The sequence below is a fragment of the Mustela lutreola genome, chromosome 10, assembly GCF_030435805.1.
Source record: "Mustela lutreola isolate mMusLut2 chromosome 10, mMusLut2.pri, whole genome shotgun sequence".
NCBI classification, from domain to species: Eukaryota; Metazoa; Chordata; class Mammalia; order Carnivora; family Mustelidae; genus Mustela; species Mustela lutreola.
Genome location: NC_081299.1, coordinates 65,228,375 through 65,255,377, shown reverse-complemented (window position 1 = coordinate 65,255,377; position 27,003 = coordinate 65,228,375). Strand labels below are relative to the sequence as shown.

Below are 27,003 nucleotides of genomic sequence, written 5' to 3'. Positions count from 1 at the left end.
CCTCAGGAGTCAAATCTGTCATGTGGGCAGACAGGATAGAAATATGAGAGGCTACTAGATGTATAACAAAAGCCTGTGCCATTCCCCAGGTGGGAGAATAACATCTTCTGAATCAGTAGGGTAACCACTGCATCTAAGAGTTAAGAGGAAAACTGATCTCACGTACCCTAGCATCTCCATAATATCAACGGAATAAAGAAAACTGTAAAAGACTCTTCTAGGAAGGTTGGACTTTAAGTTTTAAGTTTTATTGCTATATACCAAAACTCAGTTTCATTTTACCCCCAAATTTTAAGAACATTCCTATTTTCATTAAAATAGTAACTATTAATATGCTTTATGCAAGTGAAATAATGTCAATTCAGAGCTCATTATCATTACAAAAGTGAAATATAAAAAAATGAAAAATTTCATAATCTGATACTGTTTTATTAGGATTTGATATTACCATTATAACAGAATTAAGAGTTACTACAACATACAACCAAGTGCAACTGGGTTTTCTAAAGGGTTACAGAAAAATAAGCAAGATTTCAAAGAAAACTAGAGTCTAAAAAAACCAAACAAAAAGACTATTAAATAGCCTATCATTTTTGTTTTTTAAGATTTCTTAAAGATCTTAAGATCTCTTAAAGATCTCTTAAGATCTCTCTTTTTTATTAAGATTTTATTTATTTATTTATTTGACAGAGATAGATCACAAGTAGGCAGAGAGGCAGGCAGAGAGAGAGGGGGAAGCAGGCTCCCCACCGAGCAGAGAGCCCAACAAGGGGCTCGGTCCCAGGACCCAGAGATCATGACCTGAGTCAAAGGCAGAAGCTTAACCCACTGAGCCACCCAAGCGCGCCACATCTACCCATTCTTAAGCCATTCTAGAATGTGGGCATCTGGGTGGCTGGGTTGGTTAAGCAACTGCCTTCAGCTGAGGTCATGATCCCAGAGTCCGGGGATCAAGTCCTACATCAGCCTCCCAGCTCCATGGGGAGTCTGATTCTCCCTCTGACCTTCTCCCCTCTCATGCTCTCTCTCTCATGTTCACTCTCTCTCTCTCTCTCTCAAATTAACAAAATAAAATCTTTTTAAAAACAAGCCATTCGGGGTGCCTGGGTGGCTCAGTGGGTTAAAGCTTCTGCCTTTGGCTCAGGTCATGATCCCAGGGTCCTGGGATCAAGCCCCTGGGATCAACCCCTGCATTGGGCTCTCTGCTCACCAGGGAGCCTGCTTTCTCTTCTCTATCTATCTATCTATCTATCTCTTTGCCTGTCTCTGTTCCTACTTGTGATCTCTGTCAAATAAATAAATAAAATCTTAAAAAAAAAAAATCCATTCGAGAATGTGAAAATCTATATATAACTCTCACTTCCTTGATTTTTATTCTAATTTCTCTTAATGACTTCCCAACTTATTTTTTTTCCTTTGATCAACAACACCATATAAATTTCAGTGTTCCACCTCTTATTTTTAAGACTTGTCACACTTTTATTAAAAGTAAGCAGTATATGAAATTAATTAAATGAAAGACTTTACAGGGCACATGGCTGGCTCAGTCAGAAAAGCATGAAATGCTTAATCTCAGAGTTATGAGTTCGAGCCCCCATGTGGAATGCAGAGATTAAATAAATAAAACTTTTTTTAAAATGTAAAACTTTACAGACACATATAAATCTTACCAGTAAATTAAAGGTCAGAGTAACAAAAATCTAGGCTGTGCTGGACCTGTGAGGAGCCACAGAGGTGACTAGAAGACTGTCAAGACCGAAGGAGGAAAGGCCGTCACCAGAAGTCAGAAGTCAGAGCAAGTAGCTGGGTAAGAACCCAGGTGGGCAAGAAAAACATCAAAGCATGGGTAATCATCAGAGGTAGCAGATGAGGATCTGGGATAAAGAGATGGGGAAAATGCTGTAAGAAACTTGAAGAACATCATGAGGGAAATAAAATCCAGAAGCAAAGGGATGCCTGTGTGGCTCAGTTGATTAAACATCTGACTCTTGATTTCGGCTCAGGTCATGCTTCCAGGGATGTGGGATCAAGCCCCACCTTAGGCTCTGAGCTCAGTGCAGTGTCTGCTTCAGATTCTCTCTCTCCCATGCATACACTCTCTCTTACATAAATAAGTAAACCCTATGCTTTGAAAATCTTAACATGAAAGAGAATAACATTGCTAAAAGTGCTACTCAAACACAAAGAACTGGAAAAGAAAGGTGTTAGTTCTACGCTTATATTTACTGAGTCACTGAGTATAATTCTCTATGACACTTAGAACTTTGTCTCATCTAGCTTAAGAGCTTGATATTGCAAAATGCAGAGAAGACAAATATTTTTTAAAAGATGGGAGTCACAAGCTTCTTAAACTCAGAGGTTCCCAATCATGTCAGACCATTATGATAGTATTTTCCATTATTTCATTGCATACACTTACAGAAATGTCTGTTCATCACAGACAGCAGCAGAACTCAAGGGCATCATCCCACCCTCCGCACAGCCTAGGTATCAGATTCAAGGTTGTCAGCAGCCCTGAGATCTGTGCTGCTGATCCTCCCAACACTGTCCTCAAACGATGTTCTAATAAACATTCATAACTGCAAATAGCTCGTTCATTTAGCCTTCAAAGCAAGCCTCATTCCATTAACAGAGGAGAATATCAAGGTACAGTGATTACATGGCCTGATCAAAAGAACACAACAAACGACAGAATTGGGATTCAAACAGAGGTGGTACCAAAAGGCTACATAACCCTGAATTATAACAAGGTCTAAAATAGTTACCATCTGTCCCTTTATATAAATGTTTGCCAACTCATCTTAAACCACTCTAGGAATTTCTGGTTTTGTTAAAAAGTATACTCTGAATCTTCTGATTAGGTTATTTATATACTCTGATTCTGGGAAATTGAGTCTTGCAAAATCTAAAATCACAAATGTTTAAGTCTGTTGTCTTTTCATCTGTAAAGTTTTATCTGTGAGAACCATGCATTACTGTCTTTTAATTCAATTAAAAAAAAAAAAAAACCACAGACAGATTCTACATAGAAGATAGATCATACAGTATAGGTGTTTCTCCAACATTTCACTTAGGATAATGCCCTTGAAATCCATCCATATTGCCACAAATGGGAGGATTTCATTCTCTTATTCAGCTAATACTCCATTGTGTGTGTGTGTGTGTGTGTTTGTGTGTGTGTGTACACACACACACATCTTTATCCATTCATCAGTGGATAGGCATGTAGGTTGCTTTCACATCCTGACTACTATAAATAATACTGCAGTGAACACCATACACAAATGCATGGTACATTTGTCTTTATGATTTTATTTATTTTAGAGAGAGAAAGTGTGCAGAGGGAGGAGCAGAGATAGAGGGACAAGCAGATGAAGCACAGAGCCAGATGCAGGACTTGATCCCACCACACTGAGATCATGACCTGAGCCAAAATCAAGAGTTAGATCTTAACCAACTGAGCCACCAAAGCACTCCTGTTCATTTAGCTTTCTGAATTAGCATTTTCATTTTCCTCCTAAAATATTGAGAAATGGAACTGTTCAATTGTATGGTAGATCCAGTTTTAATTTTTTTGAGAAAACACCATATTGTTTTCCATAGTGGTTGTACCAATTTACATTCCTACCAACAGTGCACAAGGGTTCCCTTTTCTCCACATCCTCACCAACATTTGTTATTTCTAGCCCTTTTGAGAATAGCCATTCTAACAGGTGCAAGGTGGTATCTCACTGTGGTTTTGATTTGCATTTCCCTGATGATTAATGCCCTAAAACATCTTTTCATGTACCTGTAGATCTTCTTTGGACAAATGTATATTCAGATCTTCTGCCCATTTTTTTAAATCCAACTATATTTTAGTTAGATAGTCCCACTTTTTATTTTTCCTTCTGTTGCTTCTGTTTTCAGATTCAAAAATCATCACCAAAACCTATGTCAGAGAGCTTACTGCCTATGTTTTCTTCTATTTTGTGGTTTCAGGTTTTAAGTCAATTCTTTAATCCATTCTGGATTAATTTTTGTGTATCATGTGAGATAATGATCCAGTTTCATTCTGTTGCATGTGGCTGTCCAATTTTCCCATTATTGGCAATCTCATATTTCCCACACCATTTATTAAAGAGTATCCCAGAGTAAATAAATAAACAAAATAGAGTGTCCCCTCCTCCATTGTATACTCTTAGCTCCTCTGTTATAAATTGGCCATATATGCAAGAGTTTATTTCTGGGCTTTCTATTCTGCCCCATTGATCAAGGTTTGTTTTTATGCCAATACCACACTGTTTTAATTACCATAGCTTTGTAATATACCTTGAAATCAGGGAGTGTGCTGCCTCCAGCTTTGTTCTTCTTTCTAAACCTTGCTTGGCTACTCAGGGTCTTCTATGGTTGGTTCCACATAAGTTTTAGGACTACTTGTTCTATTTGCATAAAAAGTGTCATTGGAATTTTGATAGGGATGGCACTGACTCTGTAATATTACTTTGGGTAGTACAGACATTTTAACAATATTAATACTTCCAATCCATGAGCATGGAATAGCTTTTCATTTATTTGTCTTCAATTTCTTACACTGACATCTTGTAGTTTTCAATATGCTATTATCTTCCTTGGTTAAATTTATTCCTTGGTACTTTATTCTTTTTGATGCAACTATAAATGGAATTATTTTTTTAATTTTTCTGATAGTTCATTATTAGCATATAGAAATGTAACATTTTAGCATACCAATTTTATATCCTGCAACTTTACTGAATGTATTAGTTCTAACAGTTTTCTGGATACAATCTTGAGTTTTGTGTATATACCATCTCCAAACAGTGACCATTTTACTTCTTCCTCTCCAAGTGGGACACCTTTTATATCTTTTCCTTGCCTAAATGTTCTGACTAGAACTTCCAATACTGTGTTGAATAGAATTGGCAAGAGTGGGCATCCTTGCCTTGTTCCGATTCTTAGTGGTGAAAAGCTCAAAGCTTTTCCTCTAAGTGCGATGTTAGCTGTTGGCTTGTCCTATAGGACCCTTATCACATTGAGGTATGTTTCCTCTATATGCACTTTGCTGAGTTTTCACCATAAACAGATGTTGAATTCTGTCAAATATTTTTTCTCATCTACTGAGATAATTTTTATCCTTCACTTTGTTAATGTGGTATCCACATTGATTTGTGGATGGTGAACCATCCCTGGAATAAACCCCATTTGGTCATGAGGTAGGATCCTTTTAATGTATTGCTGAATATGATTGCTAATGTGTTGTTGAGGATTTTTGCTTATATGTTATTACAAATACTGGCTCTTCTTGTATCATTCTTTTCTGGTTTTGGTAGCAAGGTGATGCTGGCTTAATAAAATGAGTTTGGAAGAGTTCACTCTTCTAATTTTTAGAAGAATTTGAGAAGAATTGGTATTAATTCTTCTCTCTGAATATTTGGTAGAATTTGCCAGTGAAGGCATCCAGTCCTAAACTTTATTGTTGGGAATTTTTTCACTACTATAAAGGAGATTAAATCCATCTGTTCAGATTTATTTCTTTATCAGTCTTTATGGGTTGTAGGTTTCTAGGAATTTACCCATTCCTTATATGCTGTCCAATAGGTTAGGTGTAACTGTTCATAATAGTCACTTATGATCTTCTGCATTTCTCTGGTAACCAGTGTAACATCTTTCAGTTCTGGTTTTGAGTCCTTTTTGGTAAATCTAGCTAAAGGCCTGTCAAATGTTTTTCAAAGAACCAACACTTAGTTTCATTGATCTTCTCTATTGTCTTCTCAGACTCTTTCTTTTGGGAGGGGACAGACAAGAGAGAGAATCCCAAGCAACAATCCCCCCAACATGTGGGTTGATCTCACAACCCTGCAGTCATAACCTAAACCGACATCAATAGGCAGATGCTTAACCAACTGAGCTACCCAGGATCTATCCAGTGCCCCTGGATATTCCCAATCTGTATTTTTGCTCTAATCATTGTTATTCCCTCCTTTCTACTAACTTTGGGCTTCATTTGTTCTTTTTCTAGTTCCTTGAGGTATAAAATTAGGTTGAAACTTGTTTCTTGAGGTAAGCATTTATCTCTATGAACTTCCCTCTTAAAACTGCTTTTTGGGGGCACCTGGCTGATTCAATGGGTTAAGTCCCTGCCTTTATCTCAGGTCACGACCCTAGGGTCCTGGTATCCAGCCCTGCATCTAACTCCCTGCTTAGCAGACAATCTGCTTCTCCCCTTCTCTCTGACCCTCCTCCTGCTTGTGCTCTCATTCATTCATCGTCTTTCTCAAAAAAAATCTTTAGGGGGGAAAAAGGCATGGAGCCCAACACAGGGCTTAATCCCAGGATCCTGAAATCACAACCTAAGCCAAAATCAAGAATCAGATGCCCAACTAACTGAGCCACCCAGGCGCCCTAGGCCTGTGTCATTCTAAAGCCCATGTTCCCATGCATCACAATACACTGCCTCCCTAATCATGGAATTCTTCCTCCTTACCCTTTTCTGAATCTATACCACACCGTCCTACACTAACCTACTGATTTCTAGCCACTACTGAAAGGATATCATGTACTCACTTCAGCAGCACATACACTAAAATTGGAACCATACAGAAAAGTTTAACACAGTCCCTGACTGAGAATGACATACAAACTCTTGGAATGTTTCATTATTTTTTTACTTATCTTGGCAAAAATAAACACTGAAAGGGTGAGCCAAAAATTAATTAAAATGATCACTTATAAGGAGTGGGAGAAATGAGTAATGGGATAGAGGGTTAGGGGAAAGAGTGACAGATCTCTGAATGTCTTTTAGTATAGTTTTAACTTTTGAATCATGTTAATATTTTATGTATTCAGAAAAAAAAAAAAAAAACAAGGATGGGGGGTGAAGTCCAATTCAAAGAGAAGCAAATGGATTCAACAGCATTTCAAATAAATAACAATTACCTAGTGGGAAAAGGGGCAGGAAAGAACCTATTCCAAGTAACCTCTAAATACAATACTTTGTTTAGGGATGCCTGGGTGGCGGAGTTGGTTAAGTGGCTGCTTTCAGCTCAGGTCATGATCCCAGTGTCCTGGGATCAAGTCCCACATCAGGCTCCTTGCTTGGCAGGGAGCCTGCTTCTCCCTCTGCCTCTGTCTGCCACTCTGCCTGTGTTTGCACGCGCTCTCTCTCTAACAAATAAATAAATAAATAAAATCTTTAAAAAAAAAAGAATACTACATTTCATTTAAATGGGATATTAGGCAACTGATAAAATAATTTTAAACTAATGTCCATACTGTAGTTTTATCAATATTAGATTTTCTGAATTTCACTATGATACTATAGCTATATAGAGGAAAAACCCTGCGCTTAGTCTTCTAAAACAGTAAGGGCAAAATAGGCGTAATACACACAATCCACTTTTTCAAGTAGTTCAGAAAAATTGTATGTATTTGAATTTAATATACATATACACATGAATATGAAAGAACAAAACAGCAAATATGGCACATGGTAAAAAACTGAAGAAATGTGTCAAGGGTCTTATGGAAGTCTTACAATCTTTAAAACGGTAAGTTTTAAATTACCACCCCCCTCGATTTTTAAAATCATATTAACCATATACACAGTAGGATATTCATTTCTATAAGTTGAATTATATGTCAGTAGTTGGCTTATGCTCCACTTTCTCTTTGCCATCACATACTTTCTCACATGACTAGTAACAAGTACAGAGGCAGGCACATGTTCAAGGAGGCATTAAAAAAATAAAGAACACAAGCTCTGAACATGGAGGTTAAGATCTAAAAAATCCACACGTGCTTGCAAAACTTTTAAGCCCTTCCCTGCTGACATTAGAAAGGCATTGCTGCATGTGCTTCATGTCCTAAGCTTCCCCCAGATAATCCCACATGACTTGCCCGACTCACGATTTTCCATTTGGTCACCCACTCAACCTTCGGCACAGTCCTATCTTTTGCAGAGCTAAAAATAACCACTCTATTAAATGGGAAGTTAAATAAAGTACTATTTACAGTTAAAAAGATAGCTTCCTTAAGACTTTTTTTTAATGATGACAATGCATCAGCAAAGATTTGGGCAAAATGAAAACATGAAATATATTTTGCTTATGAAATTTATAACTAATTATTAGTGAAGTGGATAGGAATGTCAGTCAGCTCTGGAACCAGATCTCATGAATTCAAACCCTGAGTTTTTCAGCTACGTGACTTTGAAGCAAGCTACTTAACCTCCCTGATCCTGGTTCTGTATTTTTAAAACAGAGGTTAATAATACTGCCTACCCACAGGTCAATCTCCCAGATACCATATTGAAAAAAAGAAGCCAGAAACAATAGAGCATAGGATTCTACTTAATGAAGTTCAAGAAAAAGCAAAACTATGGCATTAGAAGTCAGAATAGTGGCTGCCTTTGGTGGGGAAGCAGTGACTAGGAAGAGTCACCAGGGAGACTTCCGGGTGGTAGAAATGAAGTTTCCCTTGATCTAGGTGGTGGTTACACAGGTATGAGTACAGTAAGCTATACATTAAAAATCTATTGTACATTAATAAGAAAAAACATAGTATCAAATTGAACTGTGAGAATTGAGAAAAAGTACATAAAGTGCATAGTACATGATAAGCATTCAATAGAAGTCAGCTGTTTTGCAATTGTTTAATAGAAGGATTTAAGAAATGAGCCTGGGTGTCTGAGTGGCTCAGATAGTTAAGCATCTACCTTCGGTTCAGGTCATAATCCCAGCATCCTGGGATCAAGTCCCACATCAGATTCCCTGCTCAGTGGAAGTCTGCTTCTCCCTCTGCCCCACTCCCTGCTCGTTTTCTCTATTAAAAAAATAAAAAACCAAAAACAAAACAAAAAGTGATAAATCTACGTTCCTTTTCACTATTCCTCAGTTCTTAGTTTTTTCATACTATCTCAAACCTTCTCTCATCTTCGCAGCTCTATATTGCTCTCTTTGTGCCTAAATAAAGAAATTACATACCCTCACACTCTAACATGCTCTTTCTCTCTTTCAAAGAAATAAATAAAATCTTTTTTTAAAAAAATGTTTACACTTAGGGTGCCTGCCTGGCTCAGCTGGTAGAGCATTCAACTCTTGATCTCAGGGTTGTGAATCTGAGCCCCACACTGCATCTAGAGATTACATTTTTTTAAAGATTTTATTTATTTATTTGACACACAGAGATCACAAGCAGGCAGAGAGGCAGGCAGAGAGAGAGTAAGAGAAGCAGACTCCCTGCCAAGCAGAGAGCTCCGACGCAGAGTTAAATCCCAGGACCCTGGGATCATGACCTGAGCCAAAGGCAAAGGCTTTAACGCACTGAGCCACCCAGGCGCCCCTAGAGATTACTTTAAATATATATATATATATATATATATATATATATATATATATATATTTTCTCTCACTCTCTCTCTCTCTCTCACACTTGGAAATTACCCTAAAAAAAAACACTGGAAATCAACACAGAAGTCATCAGATATTAATGAGCTACAGACCTACAAGATCTCATATGGATAAATGGGCACCAAGATCTGGCTTTCCTTCTCATTAAGTTCTAAATTCTAGAGGAAGTTTAAACTGAAAGTAAGAAATTCAAGTGAAGGGTAAACAAAAAATGAGGTCTTTGCAAGCTTTTTTAAATGAAACCTTATCAAAACATCCCTGCTAAGCCAGCTTTCCAATCTGAAGATTTCTTTGACCTGGTAGATTTTCTTAAATATTACCCTCGGTTAAGTCACATAGTTATTTTTTAAGACTCACCTTTATAAAAGCATAGCCAGCTCCATTTTCTGTAATGGTGAGACCAAGTGAGTCCTCAGATTTATATACATTCACTTCTTTTTGGTTCCCTTTCACATGGGCAAATATGAAATCTTCAAGGCCTACATACGATCCTAAGAGATTTTCCATATCAACTTTAGGTGTGTTTAAAGTGCAATATAAGATCTGTAAGAAAGAAAAAAATAGGTTAGCTCAGTTTCCATCACAAAGCATTCTGATCATTAGATATAATATTTGAGTGAACCAGTCCTCGATTTATGATCTAAGAAGTTACATCATTAACCTCAGATAATATATACGGAGTACTTCCTATAGACAAGGCTGTGTTCTAAACAATTGACAGCCATGATCTCATTTAATCCTCACATTGACTTTAGAAATACATTATCACCTCCAAATTATAGAAGATGAATTTTAGGCTACTAAAAGAAAGTAATTTGCCTAAGGTCACAAAGCCTCTGTTTGTCAAGAGCCAAATTCTGAGTTCGGATCATAGTGATTTAACACCTACATTACCTGCCATTTACAATGCTAAAACCAAAAGTTGTGTTCCCAAAGGCAAGGCCATGACATGTTTACCACAATGAAAATATAAGCAAGACTGTTTTTGAAAACTGGTGATTTTTTTTTAATGAGGAAAATTATTTATCACATTATAGTGCTTGAGAAAAGTAATGAATGAGGTACTAAAATGAAGAGGTCTAAAACAGACCTTAAAGACCACAAATCCAGTTCCTTAATTTTCAAAATAAAGGAACTGAAGTATGGAGAGATGAATGCAATTTGGTCAAATCCACATGATGGTAGGAACACCTTGGTGGCTGAGTTGGTTAAGCCACTGCCTTCAGGTCAGGTCATGATCCCAGGGTCCTGGGATCGAGTCCCGCATGGGGCTCCTTGCTCAGCAAGGAGCCTGCTTCTCTCGCTGCCTCTGCCTGCCTCTCTGCCTGCTTGTGTGTACTCTCTCTCTGGCAAATAAATAAAATCTTTAAAAAAAAAATTCACGTAATGGTAGAAACAGCATGAAGAACTGGAATAGTAAAAAGTGGTGTAGAGATTCTAAAGCGACTCATGTCACCATGTCTTTATTGAAGCTCATTTTCCTTCAAAAACAGGATTCATTTTACTAAAATCTGCAGGGCAGCTCAAAGTTTGTTCACCATGGTCTGGGGCCCAAATATAAATTTACAGAACAGTAGGAGAAAGGGGGTTGAAAACATGTCATTGGTTCAAAAATTAAGTTCAACAAACATTTCCTGAGTACATATGTCCCAAAGGAAAACATTTTAATACAGGTGTGTTATATCAAAATGGCTAAATGGAATTTTTTTTTTCTTTTTACTGTCAAGTAATTTTGCCACAGATGTTTCCAGCCCTTCCTCCAAACCTGAGCCTTGCTTCAGTCCTCCCTTTCAACCCTTTCCCTGTATCCCTGGGTTTCACACCATTCCTGATTCCCACTCGAACTTAAGCCTTAACATGTCCATAAGCCTCATAAGGTTCAGAAATGGTGCAACTACTACTTATCAAATGGCCCTTTAAGCTATATCAGAATGTGTCTGAGTAGGAAGAGTTCTGTCACACGGCCAAAAGGTCCAGCATGGTCAGCAAAACTCTGATCAAATCTGAGAAGTGTATGAAAGGAGCTAGTGATGAGGACAAGAGGCAACTGGGTACCAAAGAATAAAGGCTTACAAAGAAAAACTGGTGTCCCCACCCTTTCCCTTTTTCATCTGTGGTGAGTTGTGCTAACTGATGGATGTTTGATTTAACCCCTTGTGTTCCTGGGCAGGGTGTAATATATTTGGTGATCAGAACGTGAGCCCAGGGTCCTGGGACTGAGCCTCACACCCAGCCCACACCTGCATCAGGCTCCCTGCTCACTGAGAAGCCTGCTTCTCCCTCTCCCTCTCCCACTCCCTCTGCTTGTGTTCCCTCCCTTTCTCCCTCTCTCTGTGAAATCTATAAAATCTTAAATAATTTTTAAAAAAAAGAATGGCCCCTATTATTATTCTAACTGTGAAATCAATGTATAATTAGTCCACTTACAAAAATCATGAATAGTGTGGGTAAATGGCCAAGGGAATATGCAGAGTAAACAGCTATTCTGATTTCCTTTCTCAAACAATGATGGGAAGGTGAAGAAACAGTTTTGTTTTGTGTGGTTTTAAGAAGTGAATCTATTAATGTGTTCACAGTGGATCCCAAACACCATTAATATAAAAGCAAGTTATCAGTTAGGAAATAAAACATTAAAATCTAAATGATGGGGAGCACCTGGGTGGCTCAGTCAGTTAAATGTCTGCCTTCAGCTCAGGTCATGATCTCGGGGTCCTGGGATTGAGCCCCATGGGCTCCCCACTCAGCAGGGAGTCTGCTTCTCCCTCTCCCTCTACTTTCTCCTGCTCGCACTCTCCCTCTGCTCCCTTTCTCTGTCAAATAGTAAAATCTTAAAACAAACACACACACACACACACACACACACACAAAATGATGATGTAACAGGGCAGGAGAAAAGCCCCAAAAAGGAAATCCCACACAGAGTGGACTTCTAGTCACTATGCTGCTTCCTTTCTTTCAATTTTTCACATTTCACTGCAAAGCAAATATTAGATTTCCTGTAGGTATGATCCCTTTCACCGTGCTTCCTCCCTTGCAGAAGAACGTTCCATTCCAGATAGCCAAAAGTTTGCAGGCAAGGTATCTTCCCCCGCTTCCCCCAGAAGAAGTGGAGCCAGCTACATCCTTCACAGAACAGAGCTCCACAAGAGGCTGTGCTGAAAACCTGCAGGAAAGTAACGGTCACTGAGAGGGAGAGTGCAAGCCCTCTACAACAGCAAGTAAAAAAACGCCCTAACTTCAGGTCAGATCTCTGTGGGAGAATAAAAACCTAACACTCATAGGATCTCAACACACAACCATCAGCAAATATATCTGTAAGTATGTGATAAAGGGTTAGAAATTCAAACACATCCTTGATGAAAAATAAGTGATATAGTGCTTTCTGAATGCTACAATATTCTTGCTTATTCATCCACCCACCAATCATCGATTAAATACCTGCTTTTCCCCAGGTTCTGGGGAAAGTAGAGGGAGAGGGAGAAGCAGACTCCCTGCTGAGTGGGGAGCCCATGGGGCTCAATCCCAGGACCCCGAGACCATGACCTGAGCTGAAGGCAGACATTTAACTGACTGAGCCACCCAGGTGCTCCCCATCATTTAGATTTTAGTGTTTTATTTCCTAACTGATAACTTGCTTTTATATTAATGGTGTTTGGGATCCACTGTGAGTGAACACATTAATAGATTCACTTCTTAAAACCACACAAAACTGCACACTATGTATGCAAAGACACACAGTCCCTATACCAGGAAATCCCAGGCTCATATACTGCACTGAGGTATAGTAAGGCAACATGATTCAACTGAAAGAGAGCAAAAGCTATGAATATTTTAAACCAAAAAGAAACTCAAATACATATCTTGAGGTTTCCTATTTCATTCATATATTTCCCTCAATCCAAAATCTAAAATGCAGGCACCCATTCCACCCCTATAATACCCTTACCTATTGAGACTCTGCTCAAATGTAACTGCCCAGATGGAATCAATCTTTCCACTTTGCTCACATCATTTCAATCTAGTAACTCATTCAACAGTTTAAGTCACCTTGCCTTGGATTCTTGCTGCTTTAACACATGTATTTGTCATCCTCACCCTGAGAGGAGATCTTGTCTTGTCTTCTTTCTCCTACAACAGCTAACAAGCACCCCACTCCCTTTGTATCTGAATGGCATTGACAGCATACATTCATTTACCTCATTTGATATAATATACATGTATACCAGGTTTTATTGTCCTCATTTTGCAGATAAGAAAATTGTGATTTTATCCAATGAACACAGCTAATAAACGTTTATTGTTAGGATAGAAAAAAAAAATGATGCACTGTTCAAGTCATATCTGTGTTCCTTTAAGAAATACTGCTTCCACTGTAAGTATACTAGATAAAAGACAGTAAGACATAGTATTTAGTGTATTCTATACCTTCTCGTGAACAAACTAAACTAAATCAAAAGAAAGTAAACTCAGGGCAAGGTATCACAAGGTGAGTCATCCATTAGATAAAAAGATTTCTGGTGGGTTTTTTTTTTTAACTGTAAAATGAAATCCTTAATGTCTTCTGAGGTATCCGCATTTAGTGCTTTACTACCATTGTCCATTTTCATTAAATAAATGGAATATTCTAGTTTTTCAGTTGAACTCTCTAAGTTCCTGGCTCCCTGAGCAGATACCAGATGACCTCCCAGGAGTGCCACCCTACTGCTGCCAGCCACCGCTACCCACAAAGGAGTCAAGCCCAGTGGGGACACTACATTGGACCCCATGGGCAAGAAGCTGCATCAAAAGCTGATGACACTTATGACCCTTTTTTCTACTTTCCCTGAATCAGACCACCTCTTCAAATGGGTGGGGACCATCATGGAGTAGCTGGCACAGTATATGAACACCTGAGGTACACGTTCTCCCTGGAGTTCACCAGTGACTACCTTTACAATGACCCATATGGTGAAACTCCTCACACCCCACTACCACCCCAGTACAACACCCAGGCTAATTTCTGCCTGGACATCCTGAAGGACAGTGGTCTATCCTGTATGATGTCAGGACCATCCTCCTGTCCATCCTAAGCCTGCTAGAAGAACTTAACATTGATATTTTTTAGTATATGTGCTGCCGAAGCGAGCACAGAACTTAACATTGATAGACCTTTGAACACATGTGCTGCTGAACTCTGGAAAAACCCCACAGCCTTTAAGAAGTATCTGCAAAGAACCTATTCAAAGCAGGTCTCCATCAAGATCCCTGACTGCCTAGCCTCTCTCCTTGTGTTGTCTTTTTAGTTTTTCTTTAGATGGTCTTCATTCCTATCTAAAACTCTGCATCTTAAGCTGTGGTGTCATTTTTGTTTTGTTTTTAAAGATTTTATTTATTCATTTGAGAGAGAGAGAGCACACAAGCAGTGGGGAGGGGCAGAGAGAGAGGGAGAAGCAGACTCTCTGCTGAGCAGGGAACCCAATGCAGGGCTGGATCCAAGGACCCTGAGTTCATGACCTGAGCCAAAGGCAAAGGCTTAACCATCTGAGCCACCCAGGCACCACTTGTTTTTGTTTTTTAAATTAAGCCCTTAAGATTGAGTCATTGTAGTAAATAAATACATTGGGTTTAAAGGAAAAAAAGATAAATGGAATACTCATGACAATTTCATTTCCTAAAGCAGCACTGACCAACAGATATGTAACAAGCTACAGAATTTTAAATTTTCTCATAGCTACATTAACAAAAGTAAAAATAGATGTTAATTTATTAACTTATTAATAGATGTTTATTAATTATATAATTATATATATCTAATACATTGTTTCAAATAGATAATACAAAAATTGAGATAGTTTACATTTTTTAAATTTTTAAGATCTTACTCAATTTGAACTAGCCAGAGTGTCCAGGATCTATAGTTTGCTACTAGCTACCACATGGGGCAGCTCAGTTCTAAAATATCCTGTCTTCATCAATTTTATACTTTGTATTTTCCCCATCTCCCTGTATCTGCACATGGCATTTCCTTAACCAAAAATGACATAGCCAAAACCCAACTTCTAAATCCAGTATATGTCAAAATCATCCCCATCCAATGAAGTCTGCTACATTTTCTATTATTATTATCCTAGGCTAACTTTTTTTTTTTTAAAGATTTTGAAGTAAAGTCTACATCCAATGGGGGGCTCTAACTCATGACTCCAAGATCAACAGCTGTCTGATACATAGTCCTCTCTCAGAATATTTAGTTACACAAACCAATAATTTCACCAACCCATTCTAGATTAGATTTTGTTGTTTCCAACTAAACTCTAGAATCATTCATTATATTTTTTATCTTTATAATTCTTCAGTTTAAAAGGTCTACCTACTACTATCTCATTTTATCCTTAAACTCAGTAAAGCAGATGGTAAATTGTGTTTAATACATCCTTATATGTATGCATATAATACATCCTTATATGTATGCATCCTTATAGTAATTTCACATCCTATTCCCCCTATCAAAAATTTTAGGCACATGGACACCTGGGTGGCTCAGTTGGTTAACTGTCTTCACTTCAGCTTAGGTCATGATTCCGGCGTCCTGGAATCGAGTACCACATCAGGCTCTTTGCTCAGCAGGGAGACTGCTTCTCCCTCTGCCTGCAGTTCCCTGCTGCTTCTGCACACCCTCTGACAAATAAAATATTAAAAAAGAAGAAGAAGAAGAAGAAATTTCAGGCACAGAAAAGTTGTTCCCCCTTCCAACAGAAGCAAAAAAAAATTTTTTTAAGGCAGGGAGGGGCACACCTAGGTGGTTCAGTTGGTTAAGTAACAGACTCTTGATTTTGGCTCAGATCATGATTTCAGGGTTGTGAGACTGGGCTCCATGCTGGGTGTGGAACCTGCTTTAAGATTCTCTCTCCCAGGGGCACCTGGGTGGCTCAGTGGGCTGAGCCTCTGCCTTCAGCTCAGGTCATGATCCCAGGGTGCTGGGATCAAGCCCCGCATCAGGCTCTCTGCTCAGCGGGGAGCCTGCATCCTCCTCTCTCTCTGCCGCCTCTCTGCCTGCTTGTGATCTCTGTCAAATAAATAAATAAATAATCTTTAAAAAAAAAAAAAAAGATTCTCTCTCCTAGGTGCCTGGGAGGCTTAGTCGTTAAGCCTCTACCTTTGGCTGAGGTCATGGTCCCAGGGACCTGGGATTGAGTCCCACATCCCGCTCTCTGCTTAGTAGGAAGCCTGCTTCTCCCTCTACCACTCCGCCTACTTGTGTTCCCTTTCTAGCGCTGTCCAATAAATAAAATCTTAAAAAAAAAAAGTTCTCCCTCTGCCCCTCCCCACCCATAATCGTGTGCGCCCGAGCGCCACCCGTAGGTAGGTGTCTCGAAACAAAAACAGAAACAAACAAACAAAAAACAACCAATGGATTAAGGGGTAAGCAACTTGGGGTGCCTGTCTGGCTTCGTCAGAAGAACATGCAACTCTTGATCTCAGGGTCGTAAGTTTGAGCCCCACATTGTGTGTAATTTTTTTTAATAAGCTTTAAAAAAAAAAAAAAAGATGTAAGAGACTTGAATCTAGTCCCACTTCTGTACTCAGTGAGCTGTTATTTGACCTCCATAGTCCTCAGGTACATCACGGCATCATTAAAGCTCGGTCTACATCATGCAGTTGTTATTAAAAAAAAAAAAAAAAAACTCAATAAGACACTATATATACTTTTTAAACTAAAAGCCTATTTTTAAGGTTATTATTCCTGGAATATAAGTGCTTCTTGAACAGTAATATTTACACTTACAAGCAGCTTACAAGCTGCTTATATTGCATAAGTTTTCCTGAGGAGATCAGATTATGCTCCTTTTTAATGTCATCACCAGGAGGGATTTCTTTTTCTCCCATAAATTACATTATCCCTCAACTTTGTTGTTGAAGAGTAACTCATGGACAGCGTTCTTACCATGCATAATATCTGAACTGTTATCCTCCAGTTTGTACCATGTGGTTATTATCATTCACCCTTAAAATTCGGCTAGGATGATAAGTCTGAACAACTATATAGAATCATTAATATAAATTAAATATTGTCTTTTCTCTCCATTATATACTTTACAATGTGCTTTATGTAAGGTTAAATAAATCATTTGTCATTGGTGTTTCAAAAGATATTCTGTTACCACAGATCTCTCCAAAAACACATTAAATGCCACCTCCCACCTTTTTTTTTTTTTTTTTTTTTTTTTTTTTTTAAATCCAGGAAGCCCATTTCCAACTTTCTTTTGTTTGATGCCTTCCTTAAACAGGAACTGAGCTGGCCAAAGATCCCACATGTTCCAAAAACCTCTGGAAGAAGTTATGGGCTTGTGTAGCTGGCATTACATTACTAGTGGATGTGATTTTAGTAAGTAACTGGAACTGTAACCTCTTAAAGTTTATCTAAAGTAGCAGTATTAATATTTTAATACAACTACTTTCCTACATCTCAATCTATCCCAAGAATCTTGCTACTTTTTATATACTTTCTAAAATAAGCATTATAGAAATACCAATATTATAGAAAATAAAGAGAAAGTACATAATGACAAATCTAATAATTAAACCATAAATTTAAAAAAGTTTTCTTAAGTAATCTCTGCAGCCAATATGGGGCTCAAACTCATGACTCTAAGATTAAGGGTCATATGCTCTACGGACTGAGCCAGCCAGGCACCCCAACTTGGCCATACTTCCATCAGGAGTTAATATCTTGTCTTTATCCATAAGAACACCACTTGGATTGTTTCCTGTGTTAATGACTATGGTTTTCTCTGGGCTGTTCTCATTATCTAAGTCTCAAAGACTTTTTCCTCAATTAAAAAAAAATTTTTTTAAATGCAAGTATTAAACAAAATATACAATCAAAAAAATTATTATACCTCCATTAGTTAATTATCCTTAAAATAGCAGGAATTAAGATCAAACTAAGAACAAAATAATTATGGAGAGGAGGGAAGAGCGTTACCCAATTACCCTGAGTCCTTGAACAGAAGGGAGTAGCTCTAACCAAGCCCGTGACAAATTGTTACTCATTACTCTTCCAGGGTGCGTGCCTATCTCAGTCAGTATAGCATGAGACTCTTGATCTCAGGGTTGTGAGTTCAAGCCCCACATTAGGCATGCACGGAGCCTACTAAAAACCAAAAACTTTCAAAAGCTCTGAGTGTCTTATGGTACCCCAAAAATATGTGGTAAATGTACTGTATCAAATAACTTCTAAAATTCCATTCTTCAATTATAGTCCTAAACTGGGCCACCTGTTCATCCCCTCTTAACTGTACAGATTGGATACTGACTTCCGCTTCCAGAAAAACACTTGGAAAGTGAAGTAACTGAGGAGATAGCTCTGGAAGAATGGAAAATAAAATCAAAATTCAAGGTCCAAGAAACATTACATGCACCAGGCACTTTCATAAATTACTTCCTTTATTCCCTATGGTAATTCTAGGTGAGAGGTATTATATTACCACCATATATATATATATATATATATATATATATGGACTAAAAAATAAAGGCTTAGAAATGGCACCATTTGCAACAATATGGATGGAACTTGGGGGCCTTACACTAAGTGAAATAAATCTGACCAAGAAAGACAAATACTGTATGATCACACATATGCATAAAATCTAAAAAAAAACAAACTTCAAAGATACAGAACTAATGGTTGCCAGCAACAGGGATAGGTAAAGGAAGGCAAAACAGGTGAAGGTAGTCAAAAGTTACAAGCTTCTAGTTATAAAATTAACAAGTCATCAGGATGTGATCTACAGTATAGCAACTATAGCTAATACAGCACTGTATATTTGGAAGTTGCTAAGAGAGATCTTAAAAGCTCTCATCACTAGAAATCATAACTATTTGTGTTGATGGATATTAACTAGATATTGTGGTGATAATTTTGTCATATATATAAATATTGAATCATTAGATACCTGAAACTAATAATATTATCTGCCAATTATATCTCAAAAAAAAAATAAAATAAAATAAAGAAAAGGCTTATAGGGTCACATCAGTAGTATGTGGTACAAATGAGATTCCAACCCTGGATGTCTGAGTTATTTTCCCTGCAATGTTACCTCACTTGACATCTGATATCTGCAGAGAGACACCAAAGTTACTGATCACTTCCCAAGGCATTAGCTCAACTAATCCTTGTGAGTCAGGTCATGGGGGCAGGTATCACTACACCCTGTGCAGAGGAGAAAACCAGCTCAGACCCATTAAGTGATTTATCTAAGGTCACATAGCTAATGAATGACAAAACAAGAATTCAAACTTCTGGCTTTTTCTAACCCATGATACTATAACTAATGTAAACATAAATTCAGCTTTGAATTTAAAACAAAGGCAGAAACTATATATTTTTTGTTCTATATAGAGCCAAATAATACCATTTATCTAATAAACCACCCACTTCCTAAAAGGAGTTAAAATAGATTGCAAAAAGGAGCTATTTGTAATTGGACTTTAAAAATCAAATATTAGATGATCAGTAAATATCAAAATACTAACACATTGTTTGATTTGATTTACTGTAAGTTTAAAATTATTTCTTCCAGATAATTTTGAAACTGACTAGTTACATTTGTTTCTTTGTACTATAAATAGGCATTTAAAATCTCAAACTTATTATTTTCCCAGCATAACATATGTACTAAATTTCTAAGATTTGTTTTTAAAATATACTTGATTTTATATATATAGTGCCCCTACCTTCACCTCGTCAATGGCTATAGTCATCTAGAAACAAGTTCCAGCATTTGCAAAAGATAAAATTGGCAACAAGACAGATATTTAGAAACCTGATACTGTATGCTCTATTTAGACCTTCATGAGGATATTGTACAAAGCCCTGCCTCGAACTGTGTAGAACTTTCTATAAATGATTCACTTCTAAATTAGCTGCCCTGGGTCAGCAGTGGCAAGTCCTAAATAAAAGGTGAATCATCCTTTGTACTCTTCTTCTTCTTAGCCAGCAAAATAATAGCACAAAAATAATTTTATCCAAAAAAAGAAAAGCAGATTTATATTTGTTAATCTACCAAATGACTTCCCACAGTAACCAAAAGAACATTTTCTTTTGCTAATGAAAGCTAACCGAAGCAACTATGTGACCAAAAGAGTCAAAAATCTCAAAGCAATTCTTGAAACATAAGTTTAAAAGGATAAGGAGAGGTTTTAGTCTTGCCTTTGTGGACATTACAGAAATACTAAACTGAGTAAGATAAATCAAATGTGTATGGCTATATATATCATCCTTTTCCACAATATTCTTCCAGACAGAACTTTATCCTAGTCTATTAATGCTGCAAGGTTACGTGCCAATTTTAAAGACATCATAAATCACTGCTATTCCCCTGGTCAGGTGCTGTCTCAAATTTTCCAGCTTCCTAAACCTACTTATCTTCTTAAAAGCCTCCTCTTATTTGACACATGAAATGGAAAAGAACGTAAAAAGACAAAGACTATAACAAGGAGACATTTTATATCTAAGAACAATGTAGTAAGGTGGCTTGTAAAATATTATAAATTACATTAATAAAGAGATTTATGGTTAAGCTTTCCAGTTTACCAAATACAAAACGTAATTTATAAAAGATGGCCATTATATCTCAAAAGGAACCCTAATCAAAATTTTAAGATGTGTTTGGCAGAAAGCTCATGTAACACTATGTTCATATTAACCCAGGCAGCAGACTTACAACCCTTACAATGAAATGGCTACAAGCATGTTATATTTAAAAAACCCCTAAATAGGGGTATCTATGTGGCTCAGTCATTAGGCATCTGCCTCAGGCTCAGGTAATGATCCCAGGGTCCTGGGATTGAGCCTGCATCGGGCTCCCTGCTCAGCGGGAAACCGGCTTCTCCCTCACCCACTTTCCCTGCTTGTGTTCCCTCTCTCACTATGCCACTCTCTATCAAATAAATAAGTTAAATCTTTTTAATTAGTTAATTTAAATAAATATACATATACAAACATACCACCTAAATGGGGATGCCTGGTTGGTTCAGTCAGTAGAGCAAGCAACTCTCAGTCTCAGGGCTATGAGTTTGAGCCCTATGTTGAGTGCAGCTTACTTTAAAAAAGTACTAAAAGGGGCACCTGGGTGGCTCAGTGGGTTAAGCCTCTGCCTTCGGTTCAGGTCATGATCTCAGGGTCCTGGGATCGAGCACCGCATCAGGCTCTCTGCTCAGTGGGGAGCCTGCTTCCCCCTCTCTCTCTGCCTTTCTGCCTACTTGTGGTCTATGTCTGTCAAATAAATAAATAAAATCTTAAAAAAAAAAAAAGTACTAAAATAGAAGACACCCATATAAATCATGGGAAACTGGAAAGCAGCATGGTGAGCCAAGGAGGTGTCAAGTGGGAGGGACAAGGGAAGGTGGTCTATTCCCTACTATTTCCTAGGACAGAAATTCTGAAAGAGATGAAGAAAAGGCTTATATAAAAAGTGGGCCATTTGAAAAACTATAAACATCTTGAAAGAGACTGAAACTGATTTTTATTCCAAAGTAGGACACCTAGAAAGACAGGAAATTGTACAAGGTGATAGGGTGAAAGGTGACAGAAGAAAATGTACTACAGGGTTCCCTAGATGAGAAGTAACAAAGGATTGGGGGAAGACAAATCCAATGACCACCTCAGACACTTAAATTGTTCATTAGCAAGTTGGAGACACATGGGGGCGGGGGGAACAGAACAAAACAAAAGAAAAACCTCTACGGGTAGGGTCAGTGTGACACAAGTATGTACAGTCTTAAATTTAGAGGAACTGAGTATATGTGTGAGAGTGTGTTTGTGCATGCATGTGTACACATAGTGTGCATGAAGCTTCTTCTAGGCTCAGCTTGCTTAATCCTGAACCATCTCCCACCCAGGGAATGAGAGTCCCAAGAACAGAGACTGGGAAAAAGTGGAAAGGCATTGCCAAGAGTAGAATTATGTCACAGACTCAGAGACACTTAGGCACAACCCTGGCTGGAAAACTCTCCCCTGTGCTTAATTAGTTTATGAGTAGTTCCTACTCCCCTGCTCTAAGCAGCTCCTTCCCACCCTCTGCTTGCCAACATTACTGCCATTCTGGCCTATAAAACTCCTGGGACTAGAGCAGGCAGAACAGTTTAAGAGGGGAGGAGAACCCAGCAGTGTCCAGAGGCTTCCCGAAGAAGCTGGCAAGCTACCACAGGGTTCTCTCCTCGACTCCCAGGAATGTGTCACCCAGTCAGAGCCAGGACGAGGAGTACCAGCATCTCCCAGCTCCAGGCTTGCTGCTGACACTGCGCCCTCACTCTCGGCTTCTATTTTTATAACCACAGTATCCTCTCCCCACCCCCTCTCCGAATGCCTATAATTCAAAAACTTCCTTACTGCCTAGGAAACTGGCATGTTTATTGTTGGTGTTTAATTGGCAAATGTATGAAATGTTCTTACATTTTTCTTCTTTCTCCTTTTCTAGTAGTCAATTTGGTTACAATTAGGCAGACTGCAGGTCCCAGTTTACTACTATTGTCCCAGAGTAATTTTTTTTATTTTATAAGTAGGCTGCATGCCCAGTGTGAGGCTTGAACTCAAGACCCTATGATCAAGAGTCTCATGCTCTAGCAACTAAGCCAGCAACACCCCCACCACCACCCATCACAGTAATTCTTACTATCATCCCTGTGACCCTCTGAAGTGCCTGGATTTGGAATATAAATTTTTTGGCCATCTATTTATAATACATCTCCTATTAAGCTGATGAAATAAGCATATTCCCATTTCAGAATGGCATGAGTAAAGACAGCATGGAATAAAAGGAAAAAGATAAATTTGGATGTTGAAGAACAACAGTGGTAGAGTTCTTCCTCTATCCTTTAACATCTAAGTAATCTTTCCTAGAAGCTACTTGGAAGGAAAATATCAGCATCTAGGACTTGCACACAATTAAGATCCTAGCAGACTTGCATGTGTGGAGAGTTGAGCTCTATGTGTTCGGTGAGAGAAAAGGGTAAAATATAATTATATGCTGAGACAAATTCTGCTACAGGTATGCTCTATGCATAGGACACAAAGAAATACAGATATTATTAAAGAGTTATTTTTGGTACATGAGAAACATTGCCAGAGCAATCCTGAATTAACTGGTATATTTACTATTTCTCAAGTTTAACTGAGATCTTCAACTTTGTTGAAGTAATAAATGAACATCATTTATTATGTTTATACTAAGCTTTTAGAAGAAGCCCTCATCAGAAAGGTCCAGATTAGTTACTATAACACAGATTTCCACACTGAGATAACTTAGTTTGAGGATCATGTATAGGGATATACCTTTAGATGAGCCTTCCTTATCTGGGGGGATTTGGCCAAGGACAGGAGAATGAAAAAGTACAGAGCTAGGTGGAAGCAACATGGCAGAGGAGTAGGAGACAGAAATTTGGAAAGAACCCAAATACATGGAGACTAAACAGCCTCCTACTAAAGAATGAATGGGTCAGCCAGGAAATTAAAGAAGAATTGAAAAAATTCATGGAAACAAATGATAGTGAAAACACAACTGATCAAAATCTTTGGGACAGAGCAAAGGCAGTCCTGAGAGGAAAGTATATAGCGATACAAGCCTTTCTCAAGAAACAAGAAAGGTGGGCGCCTGGGTGGCTCAGTGGATTAAGCCATTGCCTTCGGCTCAGGTCATGATCTCAGGGTCCTGGGATCGAGTCCTGCATCGGGCTCTCTGCTCAGCAGGGAGCCTGCTTCCCTCTCTCTCTCTCTCTCTGCCTGCCTCTCTGCCTACTTGTGATCTCTCTCTGTCAAATAAATAAATAAAATCTTTAAAAAAAAAAAAAAAGAAAGAAACAAGAAAGGTCTCAAGTACACAAACTAACCCTATACCTAACGGAGCTGGAGAAAGAACAGCAAATAAAGCCTAAACCCAGGAGGGGAAGAGAATCATAAAGATCAGAGCAGAAATCAATAGAATAGAAACCAAAAGAACAATAGAACAAATGAACAAAACTAGGAGCTGGTTCTTTGAAAGAATTAATAAAATTGATAAACCCCTAGACAGATTTATCAAAAAGAGAAAGGACCCAAACTAATAAAATCATGAATGAAAGAGAAGAGATCACAACTAACACCAAGGAAATACAAACAATTAGAAGAACATATTATGAGCAACTATATGCCAACAAATTTGACAATCTGGAAGAAATGGATGCATTCCTAGAGACATATAATCTACCAAAATTGAACCTGGAAGAAATAGAAAACCTGAAGAGACTCATAACCAGCAAGAAGATTGAAGCAGTCATCAAAAATCTCCCAACAGGGGCGCCTGGGTGGCTCAGTGGGTTAAGCTGCTGCCTTCGGCTCAGGTCATGATCTCAGGGTCCTGGGATCGAGTCCCACATTGGGCTCTCTGCTCAGCAGGGAGCCTGCTTCCTCCTCTCTCTCTCTGCCTGCCTCTCTGCCTACTTGTAATCTCTCTCTGTCAAACAAATAAATAAAATCTTTAAAAAAAAAATCTCCCTGGGACGCCTGGGTGGCTCAGTTGGTTGGACGACTGCCTTCGGCTCAGGTCATGATCCTGGAGTCCCGGGATCGAGTCCCGCATCGGACTCCCAGCTCCATGGGGAGTCTGCTTCTCTCTCTGACCTTCTCCTCGTTCATGCTCTCTCTCACTGTTTCTCTCTCAAGTAAATAAATAAAATCTTTAAAAAAAAAAAAAAAATCTCCCAACAAACAAGAGCCCAGGGCCAGACAGCTTACCAGGGGAATTCTACCAAACATTTAAAAAAGAATTAATACCTACTCTTCTGAAACTGTTCCAAAAAATAGAAATGGAAGGAAAACTTTCAAACTCATTTTATGAAGCCAGCATTACCTTGATCCCAAAACCAGAAAAAGACCTCACCAAAAAGAATTACCAATATCCCTGATGAACCCAGATGTGAAAATTCTCACCAAAATACTAGCCAATAGGATCCAGCAGTACATTAAAAGGATTATTCACCACGACCAAGTAGGATTTATTCCTGGGCTGCAAGCTTGGTTTAACATCCATAAATCAATCAATGTGATACAATACATTAATAAAATAAAGAACAAGAACCATATGATACTCTCAATAGATGCTGAAAAAGCATTTGACAAAGTACAGCATCTTTTCTTGATCGAAACTCTTCAAAATATAGGGATAAAGGGTACATACCTCAATATCATCAAAGCCATCTATGAAAAACCCACAGCGAATATCATTCTCAATGGGGAAAAACTGAGAGCTTTTCGCCTAAGGTCAGGAACACAGCAGGGATGCCCACAATCACCACTGCTATTCCACATAGTACTAGAAATCCTAGCCTCAGCAATCAGACAACAAAAAGAAATAAAAGGCATCCAAATTGGCAAAGAAGAAGTCAAACTCTCACTCTTTGCAGATGATGTGATGCTTTATGTGGAAAACCCAAAAGGCTCCATCCACTACAAAACTGCTAGAACTCATACAGGAATTCAGTAAAGTCTCAGGATATAAAATCAATGCACAGAAATCAGTTGTCTTTCTACACACCAACAGCAATCCTGTTTACAACTGCATCCAAAGCCATAAGATACCTAGGAATAAACCTAACCAAAGAGGCAAAGAATTTGTACTCAGAAAACTATAATGTACTCATTAAAGAAATTGAGGAAGACACAAAGAAATGGAAAAACGTTCCATACCCATGGAATGGAAGAACACATACTGTAAAAATGTCTATGCTATCAAAAGCAATCTACACATTTAAAGCAATCCCTATCAAAATACCATCAATGTTTTTCAAAGAAATGGAACAAATAATCCTCAAATTTATATGGAACCAGAAAAGACCTTGAATAGCCAGAGGAATGTTGAAAAGGAAAGCCAAAGTTGGTGGCATCACAATTCCAGACTTCGAGCTCTATTACAAAGCTGTCATCAAGAAAGTATGGTACTGGCACAAAAACAGACACATAGATCAATGGAACAGAAGAGAGAGCTCAGAAATGGACCCTCAACTCTATGCTCAACTAATCTTCAACAAAGCAGGAAAGAACGTCCAATGGAAAAAAGACAGCCTTTCCAACAAATGGTGTTGGGAAAAATTGGACATCCACATTCAGAAAATGAAACTGGACCATTTCTTTACACCACACACAAAAATAGACTGAAAATGGATGAAAGATCTCAATGTGAGGCAGCCATCTATCAAAATCCTTGAGAAGAACACAGAGCAGAAACCTCTTCGATCTCAGTTGCAGCAACTTCTTTCTAGAAACACCACCAAAGGCAAGGGAAGCAAGGGCAAAAATGAACTACTGGGACTTCATCAAGATCAAAAGCTTTTGCACAGCAAAGTAAATAGTCAATGAAACCAAAAGACAATTGACAGAATGGGAGAAGATACTTGCAAATGACATATCAGATGAAGGACTTGTATCCAAAATCTATAAATAACTTATCAAACTCAACACCCAAAGAACAAATAATCCAAACAAACAAACAAACAATCCAATCAAGAAATGGGCAGAAAACATGAACAGATATTTCTGCAAAGAAGACATCCAGATGGCCAACAGACACATGAAAAAGTG

General features: G+C 38.2%; 1 protein-coding gene and 1 non-coding gene across 3 annotated transcripts in view; one reads left to right on the top strand and one right to left on the bottom strand.

Moving 5' to 3' along the window:
• The window catches only part of GIPC2 (GIPC PDZ domain containing family member 2), an 82,617-nt gene that overhangs the window by 36,746 nt on the left and 18,868 nt on the right, over positions 1–27,003 (bottom strand). For both annotated transcript variants that reach the window (XM_059135385.1, XM_059135384.1), the window contains exon 2: positions 9,765–9,950. In XM_059135385.1, coding sequence (XP_058991368.1) covers positions 9,765–9,950 — 186 coding nt within the window. The remainder of the gene's footprint in view (positions 1–9,764; positions 9,951–27,003) is intronic.
• LOC131810666 (U6 spliceosomal RNA) lies at positions 6,557–6,663 on the top strand. Its single transcript, XR_009345649.1, has one exon. It is a non-coding gene; the product is annotated as a U6 spliceosomal RNA (small nuclear RNA).